The sequence below is a fragment of the Dromiciops gliroides genome, chromosome 1 (genome assembly GCF_019393635.1).
Source record: "Dromiciops gliroides isolate mDroGli1 chromosome 1, mDroGli1.pri, whole genome shotgun sequence".
Taxonomy (NCBI): Eukaryota; Metazoa; Chordata; class Mammalia; order Microbiotheria; family Microbiotheriidae; genus Dromiciops; species Dromiciops gliroides.
The window spans coordinates 415,213,583-415,226,464 of NC_057861.1; the positions used below are offsets into that span (position 1 = coordinate 415,213,583).

The window sequence follows — 12,882 nt, forward strand, 5'->3', positions numbered from 1 at the left end:
TACCTCCTACATATAGGACAACACCTGTGATTTCTTTTCCCACATCACATAAAGCATTTGACCCTTCTTCCTTAAGAAAAGTAACATTATTCACTTCAAACATTGTCAAACGGGGACTCAGTTTTCTTCCCTGTATAGATCTGGCTTCATAAAAAAATTCCATTTTCTCATTATCTGTCTCGGAAATGCAGCAAAAGGTGACATTGGAACCTTCTTCAACATATATTAGATCAAAAGGGAAAATGTGAAATTCGCCAGAGGAATCCTGCCCTACAAAACACAACAAAAACCCAACAGGTCAGAATCTCACACACTTTGAGGGATAATCATAACAGCCCATGCTTCTTTCTAGAACTCTTTAAAATGGCAGCACAGACCCTCTCCCCACAACCACTATGAGGGGGTGGGGAACACAAATCATTACCTCCATTTTCAGTATGGGGTAACTGAGGTTCAGAGTGGGAAAATAACCCTTTCAACATCACTACTAGTAAAATGTCAGTGCCAGGATTCAAACCCAGGTCCTCTGAGATTCCAAGTCTGTTATTCTATGCTTCACTGCCTGTTGTGGAAATGGGAGGGCAGCAGCACCAAGCATTTAACCATCATGCAGCGGGATGTATGCCAGGATCCCTGAAGAATGCTGGAGGAGTTGCTATTCACTACTTTAATTTTTTTGTGTGTGGGGGGCAATGAGAGGTAAGTGACTTGCCCAGAGTCAAGTTTCTGAGGCCACATTTGAACTCAGGTCCTCCTGAATCCAGGGCCAGTGCTTTATCCATTTCACCACCTAGCTGCCCTCTATCCACTACTTTTAAAGGCAAGAAAAGTTGGGCAAAGATAACTTGAAGCTGCAGGTGCAAGGACTTCTTACCAGAATCAGCAAAGCATTTCTTTTTTTTAGTGAGGCAATTAGGGTTAAGTGACTTGCCCAGGGTCACACAGCTAGTAAGTGTTAAGTGTCTGAGGCCGGATTTGAACTTAGGTACTCCTGACTCCAGGGCCGGTGCTCTATCCACTATGCCATCTAGCTGCCCCATCAGCAAAGCATTTTAAGGATAACGGCTTCCTCCTGTCTCTGTCCCTCTCCTCCTCCCCAGTTCCTTCCTGGTAAACAAAGCTGTTGATGTTTCTGTAACTGGGCTTTACAAGCCTATTGATCACTTGTTTAATGGTTCCCTTTTCAGGTAAGCAGGATAATTGATTTATAAATTAAACGTTTACCACTGTGGTGGGCAGACTGTCAAGTTGGAACAGGGAGAATGGGGGAAAGTTCTAATCTGCCAGCATCATACTTCCATATAATAATAATAATAATAGTAATTATAAAATATTACTATAGCATTTATATGACATTTTAAAGATTTACAAAGTTTTACAAATATCACCCCATTTGAGCCTCATCTTGGGAGGCAGGTGCTATTATTATATTAATTTTTCAGATGAGTAAACTGAGGCGAGGTACAGTGCCCTGTCCAAGATTCCCACAGCTAGTAAGGGTCCAAGTCAGTATTTGAATTCAGGTCTTCTCGACTTCAAGTCCAGCACTCCACCCACCCTCCTCATAGGTCACATACACACCATGGGCAACAGTAGTTAGCAGTTGTCTGACACCTACCTGCAATAATGGGCATTTGGGAAATGATGTGCATTGATCCAATGGCCTGTAGTGGCCTGATCAAATTCAGGTGTGATAGAGAAGGTGGGGTTAGCACAAACACAGAATCCACAGGCTGGAGCTGTGCAAACCTTCTTTGACAAAGCACTTGGCATAGTGCTCAGCCTGGTCCATAGAAAGTGCTTAACAAATACCTCTGGCTGACTGACTAAGCATTTCCTTGGGATGAGAGCAATATTGATGAGATGTGTTTTGTATAGCATTCTAGAAGCACAACAGTGCTAAATACATGTTGGCGTTTTTTTTAGGTGGGTATTATAACATTTACTAAAATAATTCTAAGGGTTAATAGAAACAGCAAAGAACCAAGAATTAAAATGCAAGCTATGTAAAGTCCCAACCAAAACCTGAATGTATCTAATGTATTCATTTGGTAGCTAACTAAAAGGCCAAGAAGGACAACACTCAATATAATAAAGCACTACAAAACAATTAGCCATTTTCAATTATCAAAACTGTAGGGTTTGCTCTGTGTATCCTTTTCTCAGTCAGGAAAAAAAATTCTTCTCGAATGTTATATAACATACATATAAAACAAGATGGAAAAATACATCATAAACTTGTAGCAATGGCTGTAACTACATTATCTTACATGTTTCTCCATGGGCAATAGGTATATACATAGCATGAAACAACTAAGATAATAAAGAACAGACAAAATACATGTTGGCTGGAGACACTCCCATCTACCCACTCCAAAAATAACTACATGATACTGTTGGAAAAAAGTCTCAAAACTACATATTTTAATGAGAAATAAATTCAATAAAGAATGATAATACTGAGAACCAAGGCATTCAGAGATTTCAAAAGTCATGCTTCTTGACTATTGATGTATAACTTATATTGAATTGCTTGAGTTCTTGGGCGGGGTGTGGGGAGGGAGGGAGGAAGAGAATTTGGAACACAAAGTTTTTAAAAATTGATGTCAAAATTTGTTTTTACATGTAATTTGGGAAAATAAAATTCTAAATGAAAAAAAAATGTCTTGCTTCTTTTTAGTCGGTCCAAAATTTTGTCAACTAACTTTTCAAACGTTTGTTTAGAGCAAACATCACTCAAAAATGTCACACATGTAAATGCATGTTTTAAAGCTTAGAAAGAGGATAAAGAAATTGAAATGATGAATTAAGATGGTATGACTTCCCTAGGATAGTTCTAAAATTGAGGTCCAAAGAATATTCAAAACCTATCTGCTACAATGCATCTTTTTTAACTTTGGTCTACACTATGGACATTCTTGCCTTTGGGCCTTGATAAATTTTTGTTGAACTGAAGGCAAGAGAGATGAAGAGGGAGAGTAAGAAAGTAAGTCAATAATGGTGTTTAGAATGAAGATGGGCTGGGTGGTTAGACAAATAGTGAGTGAATTTTTCTAATGTACAGGCTTCCTCTACTACTCAACTGCTTGGAGTTCTTTTATTAAACCCATTCAAGAAATGATGCTCTATCTAGAGCACTGACTTGGAGTTGGATCCAGGGATAGATTTAAAGAAATCTGTGAACTTTGGGAAATAAAAATGACATTTTTAGCTTCCTTTGTGACCTTATGAACTTTATTTTATGAGTTGAAAATAGGCTTCACCAGACTACCAGATAGGTCCATGATACACAAAGAAGGTGAACAACTCCTGCTCTGGTTATACCATCTGTTGTGGTTTTAGGTCAAATTCAAATGGCCCAGGGTCACCTTGGTGAAGCAGTGGATAAAACACCAGTCCTGGATTCAGGCGGATTCAAGTCCGGCCTTAGACACTTGACATTTACTAGCTGTGTGGCCTTGAGCAAGTCACTTAACCCTCATTGCCCTAACCCCCCCCAAAAAGATAAGAAAGAAAAAAAGACAAATTCAAATGGCCCAAAAGACATGGAATTTTAGCAATTAAAACAAAGAATTCAGGCATTTTAGGGAACCAGACTATGAAACTCAAAGCATAGAAGATTTTTAAAAAATAGTGATAGATAAATATAGAACGTAGGAAGATTTAAAAGTCGCAATGAAGAAAACAAAAAGTTATACAGTCGTTTCCAAAGGTCCACTTGTGCGTGCAATACCTCTGACACTGTACCCCATTAGCTCCTCCTTTACTCCATCTCTAATGATAAGGTGCCCCTTGTGCTTGCCAGGGCTAACCCCTCTACATGTACCATTGATGTCATCTCCTCCCATCTTCTCCAGAAGATTGCCCCCAACTGTTATCCCCACTTTCTAATCTTGAATCTCTTCTTATCTTCTGAATCCTTTCCTGCTGTCTCCAGATAAACCCAAGTTTGTCTGAATCATCCTTAATAAACCCTCACTAAATCTTACCATGCCTACCAGATATCTTTCTATATTTACCTTCTCTTCACCTAAGTTCTTCTTTTTTTGTGAGGGAATTGGGGTTAAGTGACTTGCCCAGGGTCACAGGGCCCAAAGGCACAAGGACTTTTTTTTTTTGCTTTATAGCTGAATCCCTGATTTTTAGAACAGTGCCTAGAATATGCCACAATGAACACATTTTTTTTTAAATGTAGGTTGGTAGAAATTTCCCAGTAAAAAAAAAGGCACATTCTAATTATGACAACCCACAACACTCTGATGATAAGAAGACTAACTTAGACTAACATTTTAATATAATCCTTTTAAAGAAATCCCAGGATCACATTTAAATTATTAGTTTATTTGTTTCAAAGAAACTTAGCATAACTTTTAATAGATTTGGGTGGAGGGGGTTGGGCAATGAGGGTTAAGTGACTTGCCCAAGGTCACACAGTTAGTAAGTGTCAAGTGTCTGAGGTCAGATTTGAACTCAGGTCCTCCTGAATCAAGGGCTAGTGCTTTATCCACTGCGCCACCTAGCTGCCCCCAGATTTTTATTGTTATCTTTTGTTTTTACATCACTTGGGTTTCCCTCTGTATCCCTGTACCTTACAATAAAGAACTTTGGAGGAAGAGTGGGGAATCAACAAAAATTATTACTTTATATGTAAAATTATGACATATGTGCTGTACTATACATGTGAACAGCAAGGGAATGTGAGTTGGGGGGGTGGGTAAAGACAAATGAAAACTCTAATTTTTCAAAAGGTTTTGAAACTTGGTGATCACTCACTCTTCTCATTAACCAGATGCATAAAATTCCTTAGAGGATGACATAGCAACCTAAACCTATCATTTCCTTTCTAGGCCAGCTGTTTCCTGTTTATAAGAAGCAAGTTACCCTTAAAGGGAAAGAATGCTGTTTATTTAAACTATTAGGGGGGAAATGGAAAATGAGTAGGATGAACAGATCCAAGTTATGAAAGTTATTACATACTTGGATAAATTATACAATGAGTTCAAGAGAGCCATTAACATAACCCAAAAGTCTCAGGTTTCTACAGTAGCTACCAGTACACAGCCTCCCAGGACTAAGCCCTGGGAAAGTGTGAAGCTGATCAAGCATGCCTCTGGCTCCAGGTAATCAGAAAGTGTTCTCTCCATGCGGCTCAAGCCCTCTGCCCTGTCTGCTCCCCACTAGCTGAGTTTCCTGTGCTTCTCAGATAACTATCTCATTGACCAGACTTTTTCCAAAAACTCCAACAATGTTGCCCTATCAATAATGTATATGGTTGGATTTCTATTCTTTCAAGGTTTTACTTTCAGAAGTGAGTTCATTTGATAAACTAATCCTGGTGGGGTATTAATGGGTTCGTGCTTTGTTCTTCTCATATAACATGTGAATTTTACATTTTTGGGGGGGTGAGGCAATTGGGGTTAAGTGACTTACCCAGGGTCAGACAGCTAGTAAGTTGTCAAGTGCCCGAGGCAGGATTTGAACTCAGGTCCTCCTGAATCCACAGCCGGTGCTCTATCCACTGCACCACCTAGCTGCCCCAACACTTAAATTTTAGTTTTCCTAGAAATAAATCACCATAACCTCAAGAATTGATTTTAATGGTGGATGAAAGATTTGAGCAGAGGTAGGCCTTTGGAGGCCTCTTAATAACAACACAAAAGAAATGGGATAATAATAACAGCAGCAGCAATTAAGACAGAAATTTCAAAGCTAACAATTCACTTTAATGGGGTGTTTTGCAGTTTATAAAGTGCATTCCTAACAACAACTTTATAGGTAATTGAGGATTAGAGGGGTTAAGTGACTAATTGGGTTCAAATCCTACTTCTGATTTTTCCTACCCCTGTGAACTTAGACAAATCCCTTAATTGCCCTGGTCCATCTATAAAATGAGAGGGCTAGACAAGAGGGCGCCCAGTTCCCTTCCAGTTCTAGACCTACAACCAACGGAAGCCTCTGGTGTTATCAGTTCGAACACCCATCTCACAAGGAATCATCTGACATTAGGAGATTATGTTTTAAAAAGCCTTTTTCTTCTTACCCTTTGATGTCACCCATGAGCTCCAGGAACTCCAGATCCTAGACTCTGGAAATCGTTCATCATCCACCATACTTCTGATTCTTACAAAATGAGAGGTACATTCTAAAGGGAGCATTGAATGCCAAAACCACTGCAGAGTTGCATTAGGCTTCAAAGTTGTGGTAAAATTTTTCTGAAAAATAAAAAATAAAGAGAATGAATGTCAAAATAAGTAGATCTGAACCAAAGCTGGGCTGAAATAACAAGATCTATAATGAACAATAAAATGTCTTAGCTGCCACAAAGTGGTGCTGAATTGAAAAATAAACATAGAATCTGTTGCTGATCATCTTAACAAACAAAGGAGAATGGGGGGGGGCAGCTGGTGGCACAGTGGATAAAGCGCCAGCCCTAGAATCAGGAGGACCTGAGTTCAAATCTGGACTCAGACACTTGACACTTACTAGCTGTGTGACCCTGGGCAAGTCACTTAACCCTCATTGCCCCACAAAAAAAGGAATGACTGGCCCCCTTCCTGATGGTGAGGATGGAAAATGCTGAGCTAAGACAAATAAGAAGTCCAAGACTGGAATGAGGAGGCTGTTGGTCAATCCAAACTATAAGACTATTGTGACAGGTCTAAAAAACAATTTAGAGGGCAGCTAGGTGGTGCAGTGGATAGAGCACTGGCCTTGTATTCAGGAGGACCTGAGTTCAAATCCAGCCTCAGACATTTGACACTTGCTGGCTGTGTACTGCTTCAGAGTGAGAGAGAACCCAATACCCTCATTAGGGTTATTTGCAGCAGTAGCTGCTTATTTGATCATCCTTTCTTCTATTTTTTTGGGAGGGGGCAATGAGGGTTAAGTGACTTGCCCAGGGTCACACAGCTAGTAAGTGTGAAGTGTCTGAGGCTGAATTTGAACTCAGGTCCTGAATTCAGGGACAGTGCTTTATCCACCGCACCACCTAGCTGCCCTCCATCCTTTCCTCTATAGGTAGGACCTATCTGAAACTAATGATTTCATGTGGACACTACTTTTCTTAATTTATATTTACAATCATTTGGATGTCAAGAGTAGGATAATTTGAAAGTAAACCTGGGGTTGGTTTTTTTTTGCGTGATTATTTTAAAATAAAAGGAATTTCATATACTTTTCATTAAAATTAATGTCTTGAGATGAATCCAAGGTATAGGAGTGACAGGATCCAAGGGGAGTCAGCCTTCTTATATAAAACCAAACAAAAACAAACAACCCCCACCCCAAAACACAAAGGATCTGTGATTTTGTCAGAGGACAGGACTACCAGGGTGGAAAATCCCTCCATCAACACAGATCACAACTTGTCTATGACTTAGTAAGTAAGTCCTAAGGAGTTGCCTAATTTAAGGGAATTGCCCAGGGTGACAAAGCTAGTGTCAGAATCTAGAAGAGAGAGGAGGGGAGGGAGAAAAGTAAAAAAGGGGGAGAGAGGGACAGAAGAGAAAGAAAGGGGTACAGAGAGAGGGGGAGAGAGAGAAAGAGGGAAAGATAAAGAGAACTACTAAATAGAAGATAAATAGCTTTAAAAAGACAACCCACATACACTCAAATAAAAACCTATCAAAATTTTTAAATGAGCAAAGACTTTAATACATTTTAAAACATTGTTTTAAAATTGAATCAGCTGAATTACCAGAGACAACAGAAGTGGAAAAAAGAAATCTTTCATTATCATCATTGTATTTATTTTTGTAAACAGTAAGACCTATTATTTGTCATTATGATTTTTCTAAGCATTGGCAATTCCTTACTAATTTCTCCCCCAAATGATATGAAAATAATTAAAAGAGTAAAATAATAATTCAAAAGGAATTTCAAAAATAATTTTGAAAAGACAATGAGAACAGAGAGAATGGAATGCTGTGCTTTAAGACCTCTAGCACTGTGCAGCACCCTCCACAGAATGAGACTTCCCAGAAATACACACAACACAGACTACCATAGACATTCAAAGCCACCTAGATTTCTAACCTTGAAGGGGAAGGCACTAGCTGCTGGGAAGACCTAGAAAGGCTTCCCACAGAAAGGAGATTTGAGCTGAAGCTTAAAGAAAATAGGGATATAAGGAGAAAAGGGTGAAGATTTATCTATTACCACTCAGGAGTACAATGAGGGAATGCTTTGATGTTTCCTTATATTATTGGCCAATTCTTTCAGTTGAGGACCATTTTGGGAATGACAGATGGGCATGTGAGAATTTAAAAGGGCTATTTAACAGGGCATGCAAGTCTTAGAGTCGTGGCAGCTGTGGCTGGCATGAACATGCTACTAAATGACCACTTGAAGTACAGGAAGAAGGGGCACTGATTGAATGTTTGTTTTAGAGTCTAATTCAGGGTTGGCTGCTGTTGTTTCCCCCAACCCCCTACCCTTTCCCCATCCCTTGCCAGATTATATTGCATCTATTTCCTCTGGGGTCGAATGTAGCAATGCTCTGTTAAATAGCCCTTTTAAATGCTCACAAGCCCATCTGTCATTCCCAAAATGGTTTTCAACTGAAAGAGCTGGACTGCTGTCAGCAGCTAGTGCCTTCCCCTTCAAGCTTATCTTTGACCTAGTTTATGTGAATAAATAATATAATAGTGTACATATATGTACCTATATCTAGATGTGTATATGTGTGTGTATATATATATGTTTTATACATACTTGTGTGTGTATATATTTTATATATATGTATGTGTATATATATATATATATATATATATATATATATATATATATATATATATATATATATATATATATATACACTTTGTATATACTTGTATGTACATGTGTTGTCTCCTCTGTTAGAATGTAAGTTTCTTGAGGGCAGGGACCATTTTACTTCTATTTTTGTGTCTCCAAGTGCCCAGCATAGCCATAGAGGTGACACATAAGTGTTTCATAAATGCTTGCTTGCTTGATCAAATCACCAGAAACCCCGCCACAAACTGTTGAGAACTCCCTAGCCTTTTTCATCAAAGGAACTGTCCATTTCAGGACCCTTACCAATTTCCCTGTCCCAGAGGATGTTCTTACAACCACTACAAACACCAAGAATGTTTACTCTGACAGACCATAAACCCTCAAATGCTTCATTTTTGTCCTTGTACTCCTACACCTAGCATAGTACCTCGTGTAATCTTTTTCTTTCTTTCTTTCTTTCTTTCTTTCTTTCTTTCTTTCTTTCTTTCTTTCTTTCTTTCTTTCTTTCTTTTTTTTTTTTTTTTTTTAGTGAGGCAGTTGGGGTTAAGTGACTTGCCCAGGGTCACACAGCTAGTAAGTGTTAAGTGTCTGAGGCCGGATTTGAACTCAGGTACTCCTGACTCCAGGGCCGGTGCTCTATCCACTGTGCCACCTAGCTGCCTCACCTCATGTAATCTTAATAAGTACTTGCTGACTTGTTTTGTCTTTTTAAAATATGATAGAAGTAAAGATCTTTTTATAGAAAATAACACAATTGAAAACTGCTCTTTCCTGGTCTTGGGTCAGGGCAGTCAAACTTTCAATTCTGCGTTAGTTCTCCACTGGCATACGAGAAATTTATAGGCACTCACAAGCCACTATTTGTTCCTTTACCAATCAATCATCCAATAAGGTATCCACCAAGCTTCTGGGGCAGTCCACCCTAAGGTACCCTTGTAGTTCATAGTCACATGAGGCACATCTAACATGATTCTTTTGGGGTCAGATGCCTAATTTTGACTATGAACTGAACTCTTAACTTTGAGTACTGCTTTATAGAAATTTTTTGTGTACATGGCTAACCTCTTTAACTAGACTAAGCTGCATGAAAGTCTATGTTTCCTATTTCTTTGTATCTCTGGCAGCATATATACATAATATACAGTATATATAATAAACACTTAAACCTCAGATTTAAAACTGGAAGAGACCTCAGAGATCATGCAGTCCAACCTCATCATTTTAGAGAAGTTAATAGTAAAAAGTCAATAGCAGAGCCAAGGTTTCAGTCTAGGATCTCAGATCTAATGATTTCCTTGTCATATGCCATTATCATTCCTCATGAGTTCCCACTTTGTCCTGTAAAACACTCCCTTGGTGTGCAATAGGGAGACACCTGCTTCATTCTTCTTTCCTTATAGCCAGAAAATGGAGACAACAAACCAATTTCACTCCCTTCCCACATAAAGGCTCTTTCTATACTCAAGTTTCTCATATGTAAGAAGAGTCCTATACAGAAATAGAGGGAAGCCAAGAGGCCACACCAAATACAGGATATTTTTTGCCCCATACCCCCCTTTTCAGGCTGCCCACAGACAGCAATATACAAAAGCATAAACATTTGGGTGAAGCTTTATCAACAAGCACTCACCACATCAGCACACACCTGTAACAAATCTCTCTCCTCCCCCTCCCCACATAGAGAAGTGGAACTTGTGTGATTGCTTTAACTTTGTTGTATCATTTTGTTCTTTGGATTATGTCCTCTATTACCACAGATTCAAGTTATATAACTTTGATTATGTAATAAGAACAAATTATTTCATTGTGCTCCAATATCATCTAAGAAAAATATATCACTAATGGTAACCACAAATATAATGTGCACCAGAATGCAACATACTTTGTGTTGCATTGATTTACAATGGTATTTTTGTGGGCATTAAGCCTGTCCTCTACTGATGACTAATGGGGCTTTCCTGCCTTTTGTGGAGTTGTGAATAGAGATCACATGCCACCAAAATCCTTTTCTGATTTTTTTAAAAAAAGAGATGAGCTACCAAGGCAAATATTTTATTAACTGAAGTATCAGCTTGAATTAGGACCTTCTAGTGATGAATGGCTCTCAATAAGTTGGTACGTGGACTCTTAACATTTATTAAATATATTCATGGAAGTACTCCAATGGATGCTAAAGCAGAGACACTAAAGTTGTACACTAAAAACTAAATCAGACTATATATAAGCTTCTACTAACTCACCATTAATCACTGATGCTCTCTGACAGATAGAATGGGGGTGCATAAGAGTAGGAAGATGGTATAGGTGGCAGCAACCCCGTAGGACTCTGGGTATGGATTCACACAAAGATAGAAGACAACTGTAGTGGTGAGAGTCAAGTGACACATAACGCAAGATGGGAAATTCCTAGCAATATAGACTAGATATCTTCTTTGTAATTTATAGTCTTTGAGAGTTGGGGGACTTAATCAAGTTACTTAATTAAGTAACTGTGCCCAGGGTCACATAGTCAATATGGATCAGGCAGGACTTGAACCTGGATTTTCCTGACCTGAGGCCAGCTCTCTATCCACAAGTCATGTGATGCCTATGCAGGAAACATAACCTGAAAATATTTGTTTGTGAAAATCAGAATTCACGACAATTTTTCCTTACAAAGATAAACTTCAGTAAGATATAGTAGTGGGATCTTGTATAAATCCTGAATTCTCAATTCCAGAAAACACTCAATAACATAGGACCTGCATTTGTAGCATAATAAATAGAGCCCTGCAATTTAAGAACAAGACTGATAAGCTAAAGAGCATCTGGAGAAGGGCAACCTAGATTGTGAAGGGGTTTGAATCCATTTCACATGAAGATGGGTGAGAAGGAACTGGTGATATTTAGCTGAGAGGAAAGAAGATTATGGGTAGGGAGCATGATAGCCACGTTTAAATATCTGAAAGGCTGTTCTGTAGAAAAAGGATTTAGCTTTGTCCTGTCTGGATACTAGGGCAAAACCAGGAGTAAGGGATGGAAGTTGTAAAGGGGAAAATTTAGATATGATGTATGGAAAACCTTTCCTAACAGTTTTTTTTTGGTCCAAAAGTTGAATATGTAGGTACTGGGTTCTACTTTGTTAGAGGTCTCCAAGCAGAGCCTACATGACCACTTGCCACATAGGTTGTAGTTGGGATTCTCTTTTAGGATTTCAATAGATGACCACTAAGGCTACTTCCAATTTAAAAATCCTGTGATTCACTGAAAATAATAATGTGGGAATGAAAGTATGGAGAACTGGTTGCTGTCAAATAAACTATGAAAGTAGAACATTTCCAGGACCACAACACTGTCTATGTAACCTAGGAAGAATGTTGGAGGATAGCTTGAATTATCTGATTTACTAAATAATTGTTTCTGTTTATTTCAAACAATAAGATATGTGTGTATGTTTGTATACACACACATACATACATATATATACATACACACATATATATTCTTAAATATCCAATGAGAATATTTTAGGTTAGCCATATATCTAGAGAGGACAATGAGTTGGGCCAGAATTGGATAGTAGCAGTAATTGGGCTGTATTACATCTGGAAAATTGCACAGTGCTGTTTAACAATCCAAAACCACTCTGTCACAAAATGAATCTCTTTTATTTATTGATTGATTGATCTATTAATTCATTTATTCCTTCCTTCCTTCATTTATTTATTTGCAGGGCAATGAGGGTTAGGTGACTTGCCCAGGGTCACACCACTACTAAGTATCAAGTGTCTGAGGCCGGATTTGAACTCAGGTCTTCCTGAATCCAGTGCAACCTAGTTGCCCCCGAAAACTCATTTCTTTAATGCCAATATTTTTCAAGGAATAAATTCATAAAGTAAATAGATAACTGCTTTAGCATTTCATCTAGTAATTGTTAAAAATCCATAATTTCTCCTGATGAGTTGATTCATTGCTATTTGCTGATGATAAAATAAAGGCTGAGAAAAGAGCTTTCAATTTCTAGGAAATTAAATTTCCCCAAATTTCATCAAAAATACTCACTGCAATGGGAATATCAGGTCAGAACCAAAAGTCCAAGTATAATTCACTTAAAGGAAATTTGATAAATAAACAAGGATTTACAAGACA

At 38.3% G+C, this 12,882-nt stretch overlaps 1 protein-coding gene across 1 annotated transcript in view; it reads right to left on the reverse strand.

The window, feature by feature from the left end:
• The window catches only part of OSMR (oncostatin M receptor), an 80,574-nt gene that overhangs the window by 37,527 nt on the left and 30,165 nt on the right, over positions 1–12,882 (reverse strand). The window contains exons 5-6 of the mRNA XM_043978771.1: positions 6,041–6,212; positions 4–270 (exon numbers count right to left, since the gene is read on the reverse strand). Coding sequence (XP_043834706.1) covers positions 4–270; positions 6,041–6,212 — 439 coding nt within the window. The remainder of the gene's footprint in view (positions 1–3; positions 271–6,040; positions 6,213–12,882) is intronic.